The sequence below is a fragment of the Cladophialophora yegresii genome (genome assembly GCF_000585515.1).
Source record: "Cladophialophora yegresii CBS 114405 chromosome Unknown aczIN-supercont1.1, whole genome shotgun sequence".
In the NCBI taxonomy this organism is placed as follows: domain Eukaryota; kingdom Fungi; phylum Ascomycota; class Eurotiomycetes; order Chaetothyriales; family Herpotrichiellaceae; genus Cladophialophora; species Cladophialophora yegresii.
In genome coordinates this window covers 1,019,932-1,039,382 of record NW_006913045.1, presented here as the reverse complement: position 1 = coordinate 1,039,382, position 19,451 = coordinate 1,019,932, and the positions used below count along the sequence as shown (strand labels likewise).

Genomic DNA, 19,451 nt, shown 5'->3' with positions numbered 1-19,451 from the left:
TCCACTCCCGTTGCCATGAACAAGGCGAAGTAATGAAGGTTCAACGTACCTCGTCCTCTACTGCCACTGGCCGTTTGCCCTTGCTGATTGGTGCTCGTTGACGACTCGGCAGCCATTATCATGGCATTTACAACGTGACCCCGACGTGGATTGGACGGCTAATGTCGGATGCAGGAACCGGGCTGCGCGCATTGCTGGTCTAACCTACTTAGGCATCCCGCTTTCCGCTAAATTGTGAGATGCGTGAATTCTGTCGAGGGCTGTCCTTGTGCACGACGGGATTTCTTGCCTTTTAATTCGACACCACCGTCCTCTTCAGAGCCAGTGTGCAGTCCCGCTTCTACCACCCGGGCGGGCCATATGGCGGCGTGGCCAATGCGGGCTGCCAACGGCGGGGTGAGGCGTCATCTCGACTGACTTCGCGATATCGGTTTGCATCCAACTTTTCTCGAGTCACGTAACTCTGCCACATGAATCGTTCCTTTATCCGTATCACCTATAGGTTTCCTATTTCTTCCTATCCACGGCTCTTCTTATCGACTTACGCATACAAACCTCAGATCCTGATACATCTCTCCAACTGCACGGCCGTCCCTTCTCCTACAAACTCGCCCCAGGCTCAGCGACGATTATCTGCCTCATTGCGTTGCCAATTGCCAATCATGCCCTCCCAACCGATGATTCATCTCGTCCGCCACGCCCAAGGCTTCCACAACTTGGGCACCGAGTTCCACTCGCTTCCTGACCCTCGCCTCACACCGCTCGGAGAATCCCAATGCGCCAAACTCCAGGAAGAGCACTTCCCCGCCGAACGGCAACAATCCATCTCCCTTATCACCGCCTCGCCCTTGACGAGAACACTGCACACCGCCTTCCTCACCTTCAAGCCCGCACTGTCGTCCCAGGGCACCAAATGCAAACCTACAATCCTCGCAATCCCCGACGCCCAAGAGACAAGCGACTACCCCTGCGACACGGGCTCCGACGTACCTGTGCTCAAAGCATTCATCGAAGAACAGAAATGGCCCGTCGACCTCTCCCTCCTCACCGACACATGGAACGTCAAGACTTTGGAAAACCGTTATTCTCCAGCATCCGCTGCGATCAAGGCTCGCGCACGAGATTGCCGCAAGTTGCTGCGTGAAAAGGCACGGGATTTGGCCAGCAACGGCGACGAAAACGTGGAGATCGTCCTTGTCACCCACGGAGGGTACTTGCACTATCTCACCGATGACTGGGAAGACGCGGCCAAGCTCTCCGGCACAGGGTGGGATAACACCGAGTATCGCACCTACACTTTCGAGACCTCCTTCCTCTCCGACGACGATTCCCAAGCGCACCTCACGGAGACTCGAGAATCGCGCCAACGTCGAGGCATTTCGCACCCGATGCCCGATCACGAGGAACAGAAGGGGTTGTTCGACCGGGTGATGCAAGGCTGGGAAGACCAAGGATTGCAAAACCCGGCCAAATTGTCCCCTGCTGTCGCGGATGAAGAGGCCGCCGAGGAGCACGGACAGCAGCCGGCGGATCTGCAAAGGCACGTCACTCAGGCGGCAGACGAGGCCGAGAAGACGGAGATTAACACGCAAAACCAGCCTCAGAGCGTCACAGTCAGGGGTTGAGAGTGACCGTACAATGCGGAATGCGTAGTTGCGACGAACCATCCGGTCGCGAGAATAACGAGATGCTTTTCTCTCTTGACGAAACTTCTTCGATCCTTAACGCCATGTATGACGATTGGATGACTGGCGCTGTGGTATTGGCGCCTAGAGTGCCAGCTTGGACTTTATTAGGAAGGAAGAAGAGGCTGTTTGGCATTCATTCATACACGACCTCACCTGTTCTCGACAGGTGCCGACTTGCACTTTGTTGGGAAGGAATCAGGAGCTATTTGGCGCTCATAGACGGCCTCGCCACGACAGGTGAGTGACAGGTGTCGAGGCATGAAGAATGATCTACTAGAAATAAACTAGAGCTTAGAGGCACATAGAAGAATACTGGTAGACGGCGCTCAAGTCGTGTGGACACCCAGAACCAGAAACAGAAAGCGAATCAGTCGATTTGATTTCCATCTGTGCCATACCATAGACTTCGAAAAACCCTTGCGGTACAGTATGTACCCTGTTGTCGAGATTTTATGGCGAGCACACCAGAGCGTACTTTGCCTGTCAGACAGCTCTTCCATACAAGAGCCTCCTCCCAGCGCCATTCAAGTCCCCTCCATACAGGACCAGTACCTTGGGAGTGAGTGGGTACATAATGCTCAAGATTCCCTCGACGCCCCTTCCGTGCCGCCCATCCACGCGAAACCCAGTTCAGTGACTTGTTCTGCCGGCCCCGCACGGATCTCTGGCCCGCCATCGCCATCGCCAGCGATGTAACCATCACCCACATTGTGCTCGTGCTCACGCTGAGGCTCATCCCCATCCCCTTCCCGATCCTTACTTCCCCGTCTCAGCCCCGTCCGCCCAGGATGCGACCCACCGGGCAAATCGCAAAGCCGACTCTATCGCGCGACGCGGTAATTGCCCCTCGCCTGTTCTTGCTTGAACCCCTGTTCCTGGCTGGGCAAGGGTCCCCTTTTCCTCACACCGGCGCGTGGGTCGTTTGTCGTCGGCGCGGCGGCGGCAACTACCGCATTGCCCAGACCTGGGATGGAGCCTGGTGCGAGCTCGCCGCCTCGGAGACCGGGGATACCAATGCCGGTGCCTGTACCAATGCCTGTGCCTGCGCTGCCACCACTGGTCGTTCCTGGCAGAGGGAGTGGGAGGGGGAACCCTGGTGGTATCTGGACTGGGCTTCCTCCGATGCCAGGGGGTGGCGGCGGCGGCGGAAACCCAGGCGGGAGATTGAGTTTTGAAAAGTCAAGCGGTGCAGTTGAACCCCCCGCGCCGGACTGCTGTTGTTGCTGGGACATGGCCAGGAGCTGTTGGAGGCTTTGGGCGTCCATTCCAGGAAAGGGCGGCGGGATAGGCGGAGGTGGTTGATGTGCGTGGTGGCTCGACGACGACGGTCGGGCGTTGTTGTTGTTCCTCTGCAGAATGGGGAATGGTGGGAAGGACGACGCCGGGCCGTTCATTCCTACACCCATGCCTATGCCTGGCAGGCCTGATGGCATGGCCGACAAGCCTGGGAGTCCCGGGATTGATAACCCGCCAGCTTGGTCACCTATATTCGCGCCCTGGTCCTCCAACCCTTCAGCCTCGTCCTGCTCTTCCATCTCCTCCTGCTCCCTGGCCTGCTTCTTGCCGAATTTCCGGTCCCACGTGCCTTGGGCCTCGGCGCCCTCCTCGCCGAGGTGGAATTGGTCCTTGAAACATGTCGTCTGGCCCGGTTGCGCGCGGGACCAGAAGCGCGTGTAATGGTCGTTGGAGCCCGTTGCCAGGATGTGGCCCAGCGGGTGCCAGTCTAGCGACCAGATTGAGGAATCATGCGCATGGGGTATGCGATGGGCGGGATAGATTGACTGTGGGGGAGCGGAGCGTGGGTCGCTCGTGGAATATGGCGATATCGTGGCGGTAGAAATTCCCGCAGGGGTGTTAGGTTCCGTGAGCAGGTATGAATGCAACGACCCATCGTCGCCGCCTGTGCTGATTAGACTGGGATGGATGGGGTGCCACGACAGCGTCGTCACGCCTTTCTCGTGCCCGCGCAGGATTGCCACGTCGCGCATCATCCGGAGGTCGAAGATGCGGGTCTGCCCGTCTCGGCCGGACGTGGCGAGGAGTTGATCCCGTACGCGGCTGAAGACTGTCGCGGTGATGGCGTTCTTGTGGCCGTGCAGGGTGGTCAGGCTCCGCGTGGTGCGAGGATCCCACAGCCGGACACTGTGGTCTTTGCTCCCGGAGACGACCAGGCCCTTTTGAGGGTGCCAGTCACACGCTTTGACGTCCCAGCCGTGGTCTTTGAACGTGGATTCGTTGGTCGAGGAAGTAAAGTCCCAGATTTTCAGCGTGTTGTCATCCGAGGCGGTGACGAACTTGGCGTCCGAGGGCGCGAATGCAATGTCTCTGATGGGCGCGTCGTGGCCCTTGAATTGGTGCGGATTGTTCAGTGTCGGTTGGAGGTAATACACTGTGCCTTCGTCGTTGGCGGCGACGAGCCAGTCTTTTCGATTCGACCACTCGGCCGCGCGTAGAGAACTCGAGCCCATGGCGGTAACGGTCTCAAAATTAAAGGACATGCCGTTCCAGAGCATGAATTCTCCATTATGCACGCCGGCAAGCAAGCGACGGCCCTCGGGCATCCAGCGCACCACAGTGACCGGCTTCTTCGATTTGCCTAATGAGGTGTGCAAGTGACGGACGGGTATCGACTCGGCGGGTGCATCTTGTCGCGCCGGCGGCGGTAAGATGTCAATGACATAGCTCTGACTCGGCCGTTCTTGCTCGTAGTGCCATGTGCCTTTCCACGCTGGTCGCCGACTGTTCATCCACTGAACCATGGACGAGCCATAGTCCGTGATCGGTCGCGGTCTCCTGCGACGGAAAGCACCTCCGTCTTGGTCATCGTAGACATTGGCCATGATGACTGAGCTGTGCACTCATTTGAGCAAGATTCGAAAAGGTCGACCACCTGTCACTGCTGGTGGCCCAGACGGGTCAGGCTCAAATGACTCCTGGTTTAGACAAGACGCTCTGTTCAAAAGGATGTTCTCCTGCAAAGGGAAGAACAGCCGGGGCTGATGCGCTACGAGTTGGAGTCTCTGAAGTCCTAGCGAGGCGCGTGCTAGTGCTCGTGGTTACAATGAGCGGCATACATAGAATTAAAGTCCAAGCGTCGAGTCTCGCGAAGCCGAGTTACGTGATCACGTGATTCAAACAGTGCAGTGATGGCGTTGGATCTATTCGCTGCCCATGATGCAGCCAAAAGCATTTGACATTTGTGGGTAGTCTATGAACATGACATTTTTAAACTGTTGTCCGCGTTCTATATCACAGCGCGACCTTGCTAAGCTCGCCGTACTTCATCTGCCACCAGAAGAAGTATATCATTGCAGCAAGAGGTTGGCCCACGATCACGAAACTGAGCCAGAAGATACAATTGCCAGCCACTTTACCGCCGAATTTCGCAGACTTGGACAGGACTTCGGTGACTGCAATCAGCGGTAGCTGCAGGACCATTCCCAGAAACGCCACTCCAAGGATGTTGTGAGATGGTACTCCGATGGCCAGTTCATGGAGAAACCCCGAGAAGACAAACACCCAAGTACTCGCTGCCTGATGAGACCAACCCCGACCCACGAGCGGCGAGTAGATGTGTCTTCGCATGAAGTGATAGACGGGCTTGTTCCAGGTCGACCAGTACTCCTTCAGGTTGATACTATTCCACCAATCTTCATAGAAGACCCGGTCACCAAACATCATGATCTCCGCCAGGGCGTTGAGGAATGAATGAAACAAGGCAAAGAACCCAGCAAGCCAAACAATCATGGCTATGGGTGACAGTTTCATCACCCGTTCCGCGATCGAGGATATATTAAACGAGGCCATCCCGCCTAACGAGTTGCGCAAGAGTGGAACTGCATACTGAGCGCAGACAAGCCAGATGAAGACGCTCAGAGCAACGATTTCTCCAACTCGCTTGAAGACAAAGGTCCATCTGATCCGGTCTGTTCGGGGGTAGCAGGGCTGGTAGATCAGTGTAGGTGCCCACCAGAAGTAGCATAAATTTGGGAGAGTAATGTTCTTTGGGTACGGGCAGCTGGAGTAGAACTCAGGCAGGGCCGACTCGGGGCCTCCAGGGTTTAACATGGCGTGTCGTAGGTCCCTGTTCGTGAACGCATAGGAACAAGTCTTGAGCCAGACAACGATGGCGTGAAGTTCGCTAATTGCCCCCAGACCGGGATTGTGAATGCGATAGTAGACCCACCAGCTCGAGATGGAGAGAGCCAGCGTCGCGTTCAGAGTATGTGCAATAGCAATCAACCACCATGTGTTCAGGAACTCTTTCGTTTGCTTCTCCGTCTCGGGCTTTTTGTCGGCATCTGGGTCGGTCTTCTTTCGTCTCCCAATCACTCCTTTGGCATGCTCCATAGCGACTCTCTCGATAACGTAAGCGATGAAGAGGTGACATGGCGTGCAGGCGTAGAGGACCAGTGCCGTTTTGACGTCTCGGCTGCTGAGGTTCGACTTAAGCGTGATCAACAGTCCATACTTTCTGGCGTTCTCTACGACCAGCCGCAGGTTCATGACGATGATGGTCAGGACCATGAGGTTGCGGAATCCGAGGAAGCTGGGGCTTGCCGTCGTCTCGTGGCTGAGGCAGGACGGCTGCGCTTTGGAGTGCGGAGCTGCCACATGTCGATACTTGCTACGGACCTTGCGTGTCGATGGAGGAGACTTGTCGGCGGCTTGGGAGGGAACTTGGACAGGTGCTCGCACATCGTGAAGGCCCTTATCCGTGATGTCTTGAGTCTCGGTAATCAGGCTGTGCACGGCGTATGCCATGGTAAATATGGGACAGATGCTAAGATACTATCATGCAGATGCGAAGAACGAAGGTATGCTGTCGGTAGTCCTGTCGAGGGCGTAATGGATCAGCGATCAGCCATACTCAACGGGGTACAACCAATTGTCCAGCATAGAGCTATGGCAGGGAAGGAGCATGCGGGATGACATGACGGAAAGCATGAATCCTATCTTCAAGGGGCTGCAACGACGTAGGACCCTTCCTCTGCTCTGGGCTTTCGTCCGGATGGCAAAATGGCAGAATGAAGACGCACATGGCACAAAGCATCAGATGTGACGCGACCGTCGGTTCCTTTGCAGCGGAGCAGGGTGAGGTACGAGTTACGAGGCCGAGGGGTTTCAGGCGGCGGGCACTGGACAGAGGAGCGTTTCTAGTGGGGACAAAAGCTCCTTAAGCCCTTCGGAGGCCTGGAAGTGCTTGGGGTTGGGAAGGGAGGAATCTTGGGGCGTCACTTGTTGGGCAGGTCAACTGCAACGGGCATTGGTCCGGCGAGTCCCAACTCTTTTGCTGTGCCCTGAAACCGTACATGGGCGTTACGGAAGGTACCTGCAGGTGAGACTGGCAGTCTGTGTTTTCAGGTCTGAGAAGGGATCATATTGTTATTCATTTCACGGGCCTCGATGTCGATGTACAAACATTCAAGCACCGAGTCGTTCCCCCAGTGCTTCCTCCTGTACCGCAAAATGTCCCTGTACAACGCATGTGCTCTTCTTCGAGCATAGTGAGCATTGTGCTTTCTCTCTCTCTTTAAGCACAACAGCATATCCGGCAAATGCCATGCTCAAAAGCGTTCAGCTGGGCACCATTACCGTCGGACAAAACTCGTGGCACGTTCTCTTGTGACGGGTATGCTCGAATGCGAGTCGTCAACTAGGTCTTTTTCTCTCCCAAGGCTTTGTGGACCCCTTCTTTGGCCTTATTAGCCTCGAGATCCTCGTCACTGTCCCCCTCACTCTTCTCTTCAAGTTCAGCATCGATCTCATCTTTCTCCGTCGGCGGTCCCTTGTGTTCCGGATCAATCGCCAGTTTATTCACATCATTCGCTGCTGTTTCGCCACCGCTCATTTGCCACTCCATAAGTTTCGTGAAGGCACCGTCTGGTCGACTGCTGAGTTCCTGGTACGATCCCATCTCGGCAACACGCCCATCGCTGCCAAGACAGATGATTGTGTCAGACCGCTTGATGGTGGACAGACGATGGGCGATTGAAATAGTTGTGTTGTTGCCCCTGAGCAATGACGCGAGCGCTTCATTCACCAAAGTCTCGGACTCAGCGTCGAGGGCAGAAGTCGCTTCATCGAGAACCAAGACGTCCGGGTCCTTGACCAATGCTCGCGCAATGGCGATTCGTTGCTTTTGGCCGCCAGACAACTGCGTCCCACGTGCACCAACGGAAGTGTCGAGACCATCGGGAAAATCGCTGATAAACCGGCAGTTTGCTCGCCTTGCAGCACGCATAATTTCACCTCGCGTCGCGTGAGGTCTGCCGTAGGCTATATTTTCGGCAATGGTGCCAGAGAATAAGACGGGTTCTTGGGACACAATGCCAATCCTCCGCCTAAGCGACTTGATGTTCATGTTCGCGATGTCCTTCCCATCGATGAGGATTCGACCTTCTGTGGGTGTGTAGAACCGCAAAATCAATGAGGCAATTGTACTCTTCCCACCGCCCGATGGACCAACAATGGCCACATTGGCGCCTTGAGGGATCTCAAAGTCCAAATTCTTGAAGATGGACACAGCAGGCCTTGTAGGGTAGCTGAAGGACAGGTTTTCGAACCGAATAGGCCCGCGTGCTGACACAACTTTCTCGCCCTTTGTAGGAGATATCGTAGGCTCCCGGTCCTGCAACTCGAACAACCGGGATGCAGCTCCAACGCCTTTCATTAATTCGGAGTAGAACGATGACAGGCCGAAAAGGGAAGAACCAGCGTAAGCTGTGTACATGAGGAAGGAGGTGAGTTCTCCAATGCTGATGGTTCCGTTGGAAACCATCCCGCCACCGACGTAGAGAAGGGACAAGATGGTCATATTGCCCATAAAACCCGTTGAAGAGAAGAAAGTCGCGCTGATAATGGATTCTCTTTTGCCCAGCTCGAAGATCTTGCGGACCTGGGTATTATACCGATGGACTTCGAGGATTTCGCCAGCAAAGGCCTGTGATGTTCGCACATTTCCCAGCCTCTCTTCCGCAATCTTGGTCAGATCTCCAACACTCTTCTGGATTTTTCGGCTTAGATTTCGAATAGCTCGTCCATAGAAGAATGCGCCAATAGCCACTGGAGGGAAGAGCAGGGTTAATATTCCTGTCAGCTTGAGAGACACCCAGGCCATCAAGCCGAACCCCGCCGCACCAGAGACAAAGGCACGAAGTCCATCCGACAGATTCTGTGTGATGGATTTGCCGACGATAATTGTGTCGGAACTAAGCCTAGAAATCAAGTCGCCCACACGATTTGCATCGAAAAACTCGGCGTTCTGAATATAGGTCTGGCGAAACAGTCTCGACCGCAGCCGAGCTACTATCCTCTCGCCCACGATTCGAAGGATGATGATCCGGCCATAGTTTGCGGCAGCACCAGTTGCCAGGATAGCCAACAGAGCGGTGTAAAAGGTCGTCAAGTTCAAGCCGAACAGCATCTCGGACTTCTGCTCGCCTTCCTCGCCATCGGTCTTTGCTCCGCCTTTGGTGGCTATATCCAAGATCTTGCCGATCGAGAACGGGATGGACATGGTAATCGATGAAGATATCAGAAGTAGCAAGAATGCCCATCCCAAGACCCGTGCCTCGGGGCGTGCAATCTTGATCAATCGCCATATCTCTCCGAACCCAGCACTCTTACCAGCAGCACCTTCCTTTGATAGTCTGGCGCTGAGGTTGACCTGAGACGCCTGACTCGCTTTCTCACTTTTCTGAAAAGCTTCCTCCTCATTGTCGTCGTTCTCAGACTTTGATCTCTGCTGCTCCTTTATGACCGGCGTCGGTGTCTCGAACAGCGTGCGGCTGCAGGTGAAGTGTCGCGCCTGTGCTGCTATGCTTGACTGGAATGGCACGTTGGTCCGGCAAAATGCGCGAGTGGGTTTTGTAAATGACTGCGGCCCCCGAAGACTGCGGACCGGCGCAGAAGAAGCAGGTCTCGCCCACGCCTGCACTAAACGGCTTGATATTCGCGAATGACGTGGAGCGGAGTTGTAGAGAGAAAGGAGGATGTTCTGGTCAAGCTGGTTCAACCGATAGCCATGTTGGAAAGGCCTGAAAGCAAGCAGCGCTGGGGTGCGCGTTGCAATCATGCCTGGAGCTGTTTGAGTGTTAGTGTTTCAGTCGTAATTGCGCACCCCGCCTCCTCCTCATGTCGGCGACAATCGTACGGCAGGAAGGTCTAGCATGAGCTGCAAGATGGACATCGCAATGAGAACATGGAGAAGTGAGAAAAGACGCCTACAGGTTGTGCTGGACGCGGATCAATGACGACGGGGCGGCCGATGGACGGAAAGGTGAAGGCCGAGGCCGATAGCTCCTTCGGGGCTTGGAGCTCCCTAACCAGTGAAGCCCGTGCGTGCCCGTGCCCCCGGAGAGCCCCTCTTGCCCTCTATTTTCGAGCCACAGGTGCGCCTGCAAGGCTCTCAGGCCCCCAATTTCGACCCTTACGTCACTGACATGCCACTTGGGGCACTTGAGGCTGGCTCACCATCACCGTCGATTCACCTGCCGTGCTTCTAGAACAATCCTGTCGACACCGACTACCAAATCTAAAAGTGCAACCCGTTCCCCAATCGACCTCGACCACCAAGCATCATGCCGATCGACTACAACAAGTGGGACCGGCTCGAAGTCTCAGACGACTCCGACGTCGAGGTGCACCCAAACGTCGATACCAAGAGTTTCATTCGCGCAAAGCAGCGTCAGATACACGAACAACGAGCCCAGCGCAAACACGAGATCGAGACTCTCAAGTATGAACGCATCGTCAACGATGGCCTCCTCGAACGTATCAATGCCCTGTTGGATGCTCTCAAGAAGCACCAGGCGGAGGCAGCCCAGAAGAACCCTGACGAACTTGTCTTCCAATCCCTGATCGAAAGTGCTGGTGACCCTGCCAAAGATGAGCCGCCCAAGCCTCCAGAGGGTGTGTACACGCATCAAAAGGAACAGCCGCGGTATTCGAAGATGATGGGCGCATTGATAGATCAGGTCAAGAAAGAGGTGGATGAGAAGAAAGATTCCTCTACAGACAGATATGCGGACTTTGTGCAGGGGGTCAACGGTCACCTTACGAAGGTTCAAAACTTACAGCAAGACCTTTTAAAACGGCTGGCACAGCTGGAGAAGGAGGCCACCGCCAAAATCACAAGCGAGGACATCCATGTCGGGTTTGACTCTTCTCATGTCAACAGACCAAAACCGAAGCCAGCAAAGACCGAGAAGCCCAAAGCAAACGAATCGACCAAGACCGAAACAGTAGAATTGCTGAATGCCCCCAAAGGCATAAGCTCGAAGACACGCGAAGCCCTTCAACCTGTAGATGGAGGGGTTTCGTCCGGTGCAGAGGCAGACATTGAAGACGGATCTCTTATCGAGAAGCACGAAGACGATGACGAAGAAGAGGAGGTGAACATCAAACTCACACCTGAAGGCAAAGAGTTCGCGAAGATCAGGATTGGCGACTATCGTGCGTGCCTCCAGTATATCTCAGAGCATCCTGAGATTGTGAACGAAAAGACGCAAGATGCACTCATGATCGAGGCGTTTAATGCCCAGATGAAGGGCCAAGACGCCTATGCACGAACGTGCGTGCACCAGAGTCTCCTCATTCAGTACTGTCGACAGCTGGGCCGCGACGGCGTTGGGATGTTCTTCAAGCGCATCACGACCAAAGGTCACCAAGCGCAACAAGTATTCAACAAGGATCTGGCCGAGACATATGGCAGAATCAAATTCCGAGCCGCAGAGCTACAAAAGGAGGAAGGAAATGATCCGGCTGGCGTAGAACAAATCCAACTTCATGCCGTCGAGCCCGGAACAGAAATCCACATCAACGTGCCACAAGCTGAGTCGGATGATCCCGTTGAGCAAGAGGCACGCAAGATTTTTGACCGCTTTCCTCCCGGCCTGCAACGAGCGTTGCAAAGCGGAAGTCTGGACGAAGTCAACAAAGTTCTGGGAAAGATGAGTGTCGAGGAGGCTGAAGAAATCGTCGAGCTGCTTGGTCAGGGCGGCATGCTAAGTCTCCAAGAGGGTGTGATTGATGCCACCAACGAAGAGGGCCAGAAGAGACTAAAGGAGATTGAAGAAGAGGAGAAGCGAAAGAAAGCTGCCGGTGAAGCAGGCGAAGCTCAGGGCGTGGGCGAGCCGGGCGACGCTGTTGATGCATACGACGTTGATTGACGCTGACACCAAGACAGAGGAAGCGTCGGTCAGGTATCTCTATGGCATCATAGTGGGCAGGGGAATATCGTCAATCCCACATGCGGGAGACAGCATAAAGTCTGTTGTTTCCATGACTCGCTCACTAGAAGCATGTTTGCAAAGATCCTCGTGTTGACAGACTCCTGCCTTGTAACGAAGAGCTGTTGACTGTGCAAACTTACACCCCGCCATGCTGCTACTATCCTACTTCCAAGCGTGACTACAGTGATCCTGCAGGACTGTGTGATGTTGGTTGTGCTTCGCCTCCCAAAGTTCTATACACAATCATTGGCTGTTGAGATGGCGAGCACAAGTTCCCAGCGCTAATGCACCTCATCACGAAGCGCATGGCAGCGAGGCAGACATCCCGACGTCCGCAACCAATGGCCAGTCAGTCCAGTCTTCGCTTAGCTCTACTCAGCCTTTCTTCCTCGAGAATGTCGACGACCTTTCTGTCATCGATGTGAGCAGGATCAATGACAGAGCTCCTCTTATATCATCATGGCTCCCTTGGGTCTCTCTAGAGAGATAGATAGCTCAACCCAGTTGGCTATCAACCATGCTGTGCGCAATCAGAATCCCTTCTTTTTGAGCTCCGTACCAGCTCGCGCAAGCCGAGATTCACGGCCAGCTGTAATATTTATGCCATGGACTCAGGAACGGATGACCAGAATGAGGTAATGCCGCACACCGGCCAGCAGTCCGCCCTGTCATGGAGAACTGCCGCGCCCACTCAGCAGGAGTGGCTTTCCATCAAGGATGTGTTTACTCAACTCTACATTGGCGAGAATCGAAGACTGAAAGATGTCAGAGCCATCTTGTCAAGGAGGCACGGCTTTGACGCCAGCGAGAAGATGTTCAAGCGGCGCATCGCAGAATGGAAGATTCATAAGAACTACAAGGCCAAGGAGAAGGAGTTGCTTGCGAAGCGTGTCAAGGCCTGTGTTGAGGCCGGCCACGATGTCCACTCGATATCGTTCCGCGGCAGGCCCTTGAAGCTGGATCGTGTCAAACGCCACTACCGGAGCGACAAGAGGTTCACTCGGGTCTGGGAGCAATTATCGCAAAGTCCCGACGAAATCTGTGTCGAGGAGGCCGCTGTCAAGGAGGAGTCTCCGTCTAGCAACACGACCATATCCAGGACTTTCCTCGAGCCGATTACATCGCCCGAGTGTGCAAAGACACATGTCCACGGCAATGCAGGTCAAGATCTCGCCGCCGTCACCGTTCTTCCGCCAAGAGACTTTCACAACACTGAAATGATCCTCTTCCACACCAGAGAGGCAGTGCAGTGGCAGTTCACCGCTTTCACTCCCCTCAAGTCGAAGGAACTCCAAGCTCGCTTTCCGGATATGATCCCGCGAGAGGTGAGAACAGGACAGACCGACCAGGTATCGGCGTTCTGGCTCGGTCTTTACCGTGGGTTCGACTACTTCCACACTGGCAGAGCGGACGACGCGTGGACCACCTTCGACAGTTGCTGCAACATGGTGCAGCCGCTGATCAAATCTGCGCCTCTGCAATTGTTGTCCTGCCTGCTCGTCCACTTTGCCACGCCCTGGGAAGGCCTGGCCGCCTTGGAGCAGCAGTTGCTCGGATTCATATCGTCGATGGCCGAGAACTCGCTAGGAGAACATCATCCCCTTGTCAGGGCTCTCACGATGATCAAGGCAGCCAATCTGCGCGATCGTGCAATTGAGTCAATGATGCAGTTGGTGGTCGAGGGCTACATGGCGCACCGAAAGTCAGACAATTCGTCGCTATTCGCTCTACGAGTTGACCAGATTGACGCGCTCCGGAGACGCAGGAACTTCCAACACGCACATTTCTTGTGCCAGCAGCTTCTCAGGGACAGTCAAACGATGCGCCCAAAACGGTACAGAACCGCGTTGGCAGCTCTGGGGAGACTGTATGCCGAGCAGCACGAGGAGTTCGCCCTCGAGGGAGTGGCGCATAGAATCCTCGCTCACGAAACCTCTGACTCAGGTTCGGCGAATAGCAGCACGGCATCCTGGGCTTGTGATCAACTTGCCACCCTTGCCATGAGTCGTGGAGATTATGGCCTCGCCGAGCAATATCTTCGTCGAGCGGCCTCGATGTCTCATGCTGGTCTACCCCACCGTGGGCCCTCGACGGACTTACTCCTCAACCGCCTCGCCCTTTGTATCCATCAGCAAGGCAAGGAAGTGGGCGCCGAGAGAATCGGGAACGGTTTCGGGTCTACGAACGGATGTGCCACCAGTTGAGCACTATTGGAACTGAAAAGGAAAGCTGACCGTCAGTCTCGGATGCACGAGGCGATTTAAATGCCATATATTGACTTGCAGCATCGATACCAATTCCAAAAAGAGTCTGTCTGTTTCAAGAGTTGCCCAGTTTTCGAAGATTGTGCTGGAACAGTGTCTCATTTCGAGGAGCAGGGATTTCGACTTATGCTCGAGACTCTATGGCACATCTGTATGAACACAATCGCTTTAAGTGCATCGAGCTCAAAAGCAGCAGGTCGCCGCCTACCTGAAGACTGCGAGTTTCTCAACCCTGCAATCCATCATGTCGCCTAGCTACCACCGGGCAGCCTACTTTGGCCACCTCGGATTTCCAACCGATCCCGTCGCAGCCGTTGGCCTCCTCCAAGGCAAATCCAATTTCCAAGCGTGGCATGCCGCCATCCAACCCATCCTTCTGGCCACTTCCAGTTCTTACGAGCTCATCATCGGCGCGTGGACGGAACCTCGTTGTCCGACACCTTGCACAGTCGAACAACAGGCCAAATTCGACGAGCACCGCCGCCGCTGGCACACCGCAAACACGGGGACCTGTCGATTCATTCGGGCCACGTTGGCCGAGAACGTTATCCCCTTCGTCCGCCAGTACAACACGGCAAAGACCCTGTTCTTCAACCTCGTATGGCTGTACGGCGAGGACAGCGGGATTGACACCCAGGGTGGGCCACCTGTGCCAGTGAACGCCCATACCATGAGCGCGAAGAGAGGTCGAGGGAGTCTCCTGGCGGTGCTGGAAGCGAAACGGACGCTTGACTATCTGCCCCTTGTTGGCGTGACATTGACCCTCCCATCGCCTACCACTCCGACGAGCGACTGCACGGTGTCTTCACCTGCCTCGGGCACAGATGACCACCTCAACTCCTTGCCGTCGGGAATACGTGAAGACTCAACCCCAGAGCATGCCTTGACGTTGATCCGCAGTTTCGAACGGGCCGGCATCTCGGATTCGCACACACACTCGAACTCGCGGCCGAGCCCGCACTCGGAACCGAATCCGAATCTGGAGACCATCCACGAACAAGACCACGAACATGGCCATGAAGAGCCCCATCCAGGACGGAGAATTCGAATCTCCTCAGGCCATGCAACAGGTTCCAGCCTCACTGCCTGCAATAGGGACGTAGACATGCACACTCACACACACGTGCTCTCGGAACGCAGCATCAGCCCGTTGACCTTATCTGACTCGACCAGCGGATACGACGAGGTACGTGTGTCGATCTTCCGAACCTACGTCGCAGTACATGAAAGATAGCAATAGTGTACCATACCATTGAAGGACCCATGCTGACGGAAACGCACAAGCAGGATGCATATCAAAATCACTATCACAACCACCACCACTGCTATGACAGTCACCTTCGTCTACATCATCATCATGCCAGCCACAACCACAATCAAAGTCATCTCCATCTCGAAGATATCAGCACCAGCAGCACCAGCAGGAAGGACACCACTTCACACACCGCCCAAGCCTCACGGCATATGAAGCGTCAAGCCAGCGCTGAGCTCGGAGCCGGAGCCGGAGATGGAGATGAAGCCGAAGATGAAGGTGAAGCTGACGGCGAAGAAAGACCTCCAAAAGCGAGCATCACCTCGATCTTCAAAGCCGTCAAAGTCAAGCCCGGAAACGGAAAGGTCAGGAAGCGGGACAAGTTGTTTGCCTCGTCGTTCCCTCTTCGTCGGCTGGGTGCGAATACTGTAAAGGCGTAAAAGGTGAGGAACGGTAGCGACGAGGACAGGAGCAAGGCTGATACATACTTGTTGATTACGGCGTGTATCCGAACCGACGGACTGATTGGCGGGGTGATGAATGAGCAGTGACAGTGACCAGGACCATTTTATCACAGATGGACCGAATGTACGTAGGTAGTCCTTGTAGCAGTACGTGCGAGGTAAAAGCCAAACGTACCTCTATCATGTCTCCAGAGGGAAGAGAGAGGAGAATGTCGACGAGAGGAATATCCTCGCCCTCCCTATGTATCCGCCTTTCCCACTAGGTGCTCATTACAGGCGGTATCAGAGCCACGGATATCCTGACACATGTAGTGTAGGGCCAGATACTGTACATCCACCTGCCTGGATGTGTTGCGGGTGGTTATTGCCCATATGCATTGATGTAGATGTACGTGTTCACATATGCGTATTGTGTATGTGTACGGAGTACACCAAGGAAAAGGGGGTTGTACGTATATATAACGCTAGGTACGCACACTCACGTGGGCGTGTATTTCTGTGTATATCTCTAAGCGACGTCTTCAACACTACCACTACGCCCCCTCCCCAGCTTGAACCCCCTCTCTCCCTGCGGCTTAGTATCGGCTGGCAAGCACCGTGACCGTTTCTTCACAGCTTGGCCCCCATACCTCCTTGTGGTGAACTATCCGTTGACAAATAGATACTATACCGTGGCAGCCAGTTTCCCCTACCCATACACATTCGCAGCTTCTCGGGCATGTACGTCCTTCGTGCCTTATACTCCTTACTCGCTCATCCGACCCACTAACCACCCTGCGTGTGCCCTCCCTCACCAATCCATCCCACCACGTCCACGTCCGCCCTCCTCACCTGCCCTCTCCTTGCCAACAAACAACCCTACCAACCCGCCTCCGACGGCATTCCGGACGGTCTTCCAACCCCCGGCCTCCCCCTCATCCCGCTCTCTCATATAGTGGCTCAGATCCGGCGTGAGCATCTGCGGCGACACAAGCACATCGCGCGTATACCGGCCGCCGAACCAGGTCACGCCGTCGTCCTCGTCCTCGTGCCTCTTGTCCTTCTCACTCTGCGCGTCCTCATCCCTGTGCCTGTTGTTCTCCTCGCCCTGCGCGTCCGCCGTCCGTTTAGTCTTGATCTTGACCTCGTCCTTCTCAACAGCACTACCCACGCCCTCTCGCGCCGGCGGCCGCCGATCAACCCGCACGCCCTGCCTCCACGCCCGACTCACGTCCTCGTCAAAGTAATTGAACGGCATAAACACCACGCTGCTCGCGCTCGTGTGCATCAACGTATTCGGCACGTCCTGGCTAGTTGGCACATGATGGCCCCCCAAGTTGAAATACACGACCAGATCCTCGCCCTCGATGTCTTCACTGTCGACCATCTTTGTAAAATCGACAAGCGGCGCCAGTGGCTCGAGGTAATTGTTCTCGTGCGCGCTGCTGGGTTCCGTGTCCGGATGATTCCTCAACACCCAGAGGTCCGCGCTCGACCAGGCCGCCGAGTTGCCTAGAGTCGTCGAGTTGACGATCGTCAGGTGCGCCGGGTTGCCCATCCCCGTGCCGGGCAGGATGCGGTACGCGCGGGACTCGCCCCATTTGTTTGTGGCCGACGGGGATGTGACGAGGTACATCTCGCGGGCGTTCTTGGGCCAGTTGAGCCCCGTCTCGCGCGTGATGGGTTCGTGAACCATGTGCATGGTGTTCCGCGGCCCGTCGACCTCGGGCTCATCCCAATCGTATTCGCGCTTCAGGGGCTCGACGGTCGTGCGGACGAGCGTGTTGGCCGTGCCGCAGATGTCGAAATCCGCGCGGAAGTTCACGACGTGGTCGTGCATGGAGGTCTGCACGCCCGGGTGGATGCGGTAGCCGTATTCGTTCGTGGAGGAGTCGCGTGGCGGAACAGCAGAATGCCGTGGTTCCGCGTGGAAGGCGCCAAAGATGTAGCCTGACGCGCGGAGCTTGACTTCGATGGACCCGTCGAGGTAGAAGATGTAGTCGATCTGTGAGGGCACAACAGTAAGTACATGCGGTGATCAAGGGCAGCAGACTCACCGTGTAATCGTAATTCCCCACGGTGCTTACGCTCCTCACCACAAGATACGTGTTGCGGCTGACGGTCGCACTGAAGGCAGAGGTATGCCTCTGCAGGGGCGCGTCCGAGGTGTACTCAAAGACACAGATGGCGTTCTTGTTCGTGTACATCTTTCCTCCCCTGTGGTACGACATGTCGACGTACTCGGCATGCCCGGGACAGTCGAGCCCCGGCACGAGGCTGAACATCATCTTGCCCATGCCGAAGAACGTGTCCAAAAACTCGAGGCCCGACTGCATGGGTTCCACGCCGGCGTAGTGCGCCAGCGCCTCCTGCAGGCCGAGCTGGTAGATGATGCGCGTGTCGTTGTAGCGGATGTCAAACAGTGACACAGCCGTGGCCTGCGACGTGGCCACGTAGAACGAGAAGCCCATCCACGAAACGTAATTCTCGGCTCGGTCGAGGTGGTACCGTGGTCCGTACGGCTGGATCGACAGCGGCGGGGGCATGTCTCGCTCGGGCGCCACACTGGCAGGATCTTCCGTGTCGGTCCAGCCGCCGTCCTCGTTGACCACGAGCCGTTCGAAATCGGGGGACTTCATGGCCTCGCGCAGCATCGTGTCGTTGTCGTACAGGATGCCGTTGTAGAACCAGCCGCCGGTCGTCCACGTCTCTGGCCGCGCCGTGGGGATGTCCAGCTTGACGTACAGTCCCTGGGGCAGCAGACTCCGACCGTCCGATTTCATCCCGGGACGGAAGAACTCGAGCCAGTGCACCATGCGGCCCGAGTCGATGAGCGCGGGCCTCGAGCCAATGACCAGGCCATCGGGGTCGTCGAGGTCGTGGCGGTTCGTCTTCGCGCCCAGCAGGTCGAGCGTGATGTCCGATGCGTTCTCGCCGATGCCGAGGGCCCAGTCCAGGAGGGCGAAGACGTCTGAGATGGGACTCCGGACAGAGTTGCGCCCGGAGTTGTGGCAGTATGTCAAGGGGAGAATCTGGGTGTGGTTCGATGGAGGCAACGGGCCGACCATGTACTCTTTGACAAAGGCCTCGTCGCCCTTGCTTTCGAGATTGGAGAGCCTCGCCCACCGCTCTGGTGGCGGGCCTCCGTGGTCAAGGTAGTCGGCGACATCGGACTTGTTCGGCCGCAGGAGCTCGACCAGGTTCAGAGCGTTGGTATCCGACGCAGAATCGAACAGATTCGTGTTCTCATGGAGCCAGAGATAGAGTTGCGAGGCCTCTGCGTCATCGAGCTCGGCCCAAGGATTCTCTGCTGGAGCCTGAAAATGTCTGTGAGGATGTTTCAAAGGGCCGAGATCTTGTTGCCCGCCCAGGGCGGAAGTGGAGCTGGAGGCGGAGATGAGCAGATAAGCGAGGCTGACGACGAAGACGACGAGGGCAGAGATGGACACGCTCACCGACCGCCACGATGCCATGGCAGCGGTTGTTAGAAGGCCAAGGAGAACGAAGACGACGGCTGCCTCATCGCGACAAGGAACAGCCTTTCAATATGAGACTTGGGTATTGCTATC

The 19,451-nt window shown here is 55.8% G+C and overlaps 8 protein-coding genes across 8 annotated transcripts; 4 read left to right on the top strand and 4 right to left on the bottom strand.

Moving 5' to 3' along the window:
* Window positions 1-662: 662 nt before the first annotated feature.
* Window positions 663-1,625, top strand: A1O7_00377 (uncharacterized protein; the record flags this gene model as incomplete). Its single annotated transcript, XM_007754419.1, has 1 exon — window positions 663-1,625. One exon carries the CDS (start codon window positions 663-665, stop codon window positions 1,623-1,625), a length of 963 nt encoding a protein of 320 aa, XP_007752609.1.
* Window positions 1,626-2,509: 884 nt separating this feature from the next.
* On the bottom strand, window positions 2,510-4,528 carry A1O7_00376 (uncharacterized protein; the record flags this gene model as incomplete). Its single annotated transcript, XM_007754418.1, has 1 exon — window positions 2,510-4,528. The coding sequence occupies one exon, from the start codon at window positions 4,526-4,528 to the stop codon at window positions 2,510-2,512; it is 2,019 nt and encodes a 672-aa protein (XP_007752608.1).
* A 409-nt stretch (window positions 4,529-4,937) lies between these two features.
* On the bottom strand, window positions 4,938-6,452 carry A1O7_00375 (diacylglycerol O-acyltransferase; the record flags this gene model as incomplete). Its single annotated transcript, XM_007754417.1, has 1 exon — window positions 4,938-6,452. The coding sequence occupies one exon, from the start codon at window positions 6,450-6,452 to the stop codon at window positions 4,938-4,940; it is 1,515 nt and encodes a 504-aa protein (XP_007752607.1).
* An 892-nt stretch (window positions 6,453-7,344) lies between these two features.
* On the bottom strand, window positions 7,345-9,765 carry A1O7_00374 (ABC transport system ATP-binding protein; the record flags this gene model as incomplete). Its single annotated transcript, XM_007754416.1, has 1 exon — window positions 7,345-9,765. One exon carries the CDS (start codon window positions 9,763-9,765, stop codon window positions 7,345-7,347), a length of 2,421 nt encoding a protein of 806 aa, XP_007752606.1.
* Window positions 9,766-10,270: 505 nt separating this feature from the next.
* On the top strand, window positions 10,271-11,860 carry A1O7_00373 (cell division cycle protein 37; the record flags this gene model as incomplete). The annotated part of the gene is made up of 1 exon (XM_007754415.1): window positions 10,271-11,860. One exon carries the CDS (start codon window positions 10,271-10,273, stop codon window positions 11,858-11,860), a length of 1,590 nt encoding a protein of 529 aa, XP_007752605.1.
* Window positions 11,861-12,528: 668 nt separating this feature from the next.
* Window positions 12,529-14,127, top strand: A1O7_00372 (uncharacterized protein; the record flags this gene model as incomplete). The annotated part of the gene is made up of 1 exon (XM_007754414.1): window positions 12,529-14,127. One exon carries the CDS (start codon window positions 12,529-12,531, stop codon window positions 14,125-14,127), a length of 1,599 nt encoding a protein of 532 aa, XP_007752604.1.
* Window positions 14,128-14,431: 304 nt separating this feature from the next.
* On the top strand, window positions 14,432-15,879 carry A1O7_00371 (uncharacterized protein; the record flags this gene model as incomplete). Its single annotated transcript, XM_007754413.1, has 2 exons — window positions 14,432-15,373; window positions 15,475-15,879. The coding sequence occupies 2 exons, from the start codon at window positions 14,432-14,434 to the stop codon at window positions 15,877-15,879; spliced, it is 1,347 nt and encodes a 448-aa protein (XP_007752603.1).
* Window positions 15,880-16,693: 814 nt separating this feature from the next.
* Window positions 16,694-19,355, bottom strand: A1O7_00370 (uncharacterized protein; the record flags this gene model as incomplete). Its single annotated transcript, XM_007754412.1, has 2 exons — window positions 16,694-17,887; window positions 17,940-19,355. 2 exons carry the CDS (start codon window positions 19,353-19,355, stop codon window positions 16,694-16,696), a joined length of 2,610 nt encoding a protein of 869 aa, XP_007752602.1.
* Window positions 19,356-19,451: the final 96 nt, after the last annotated feature.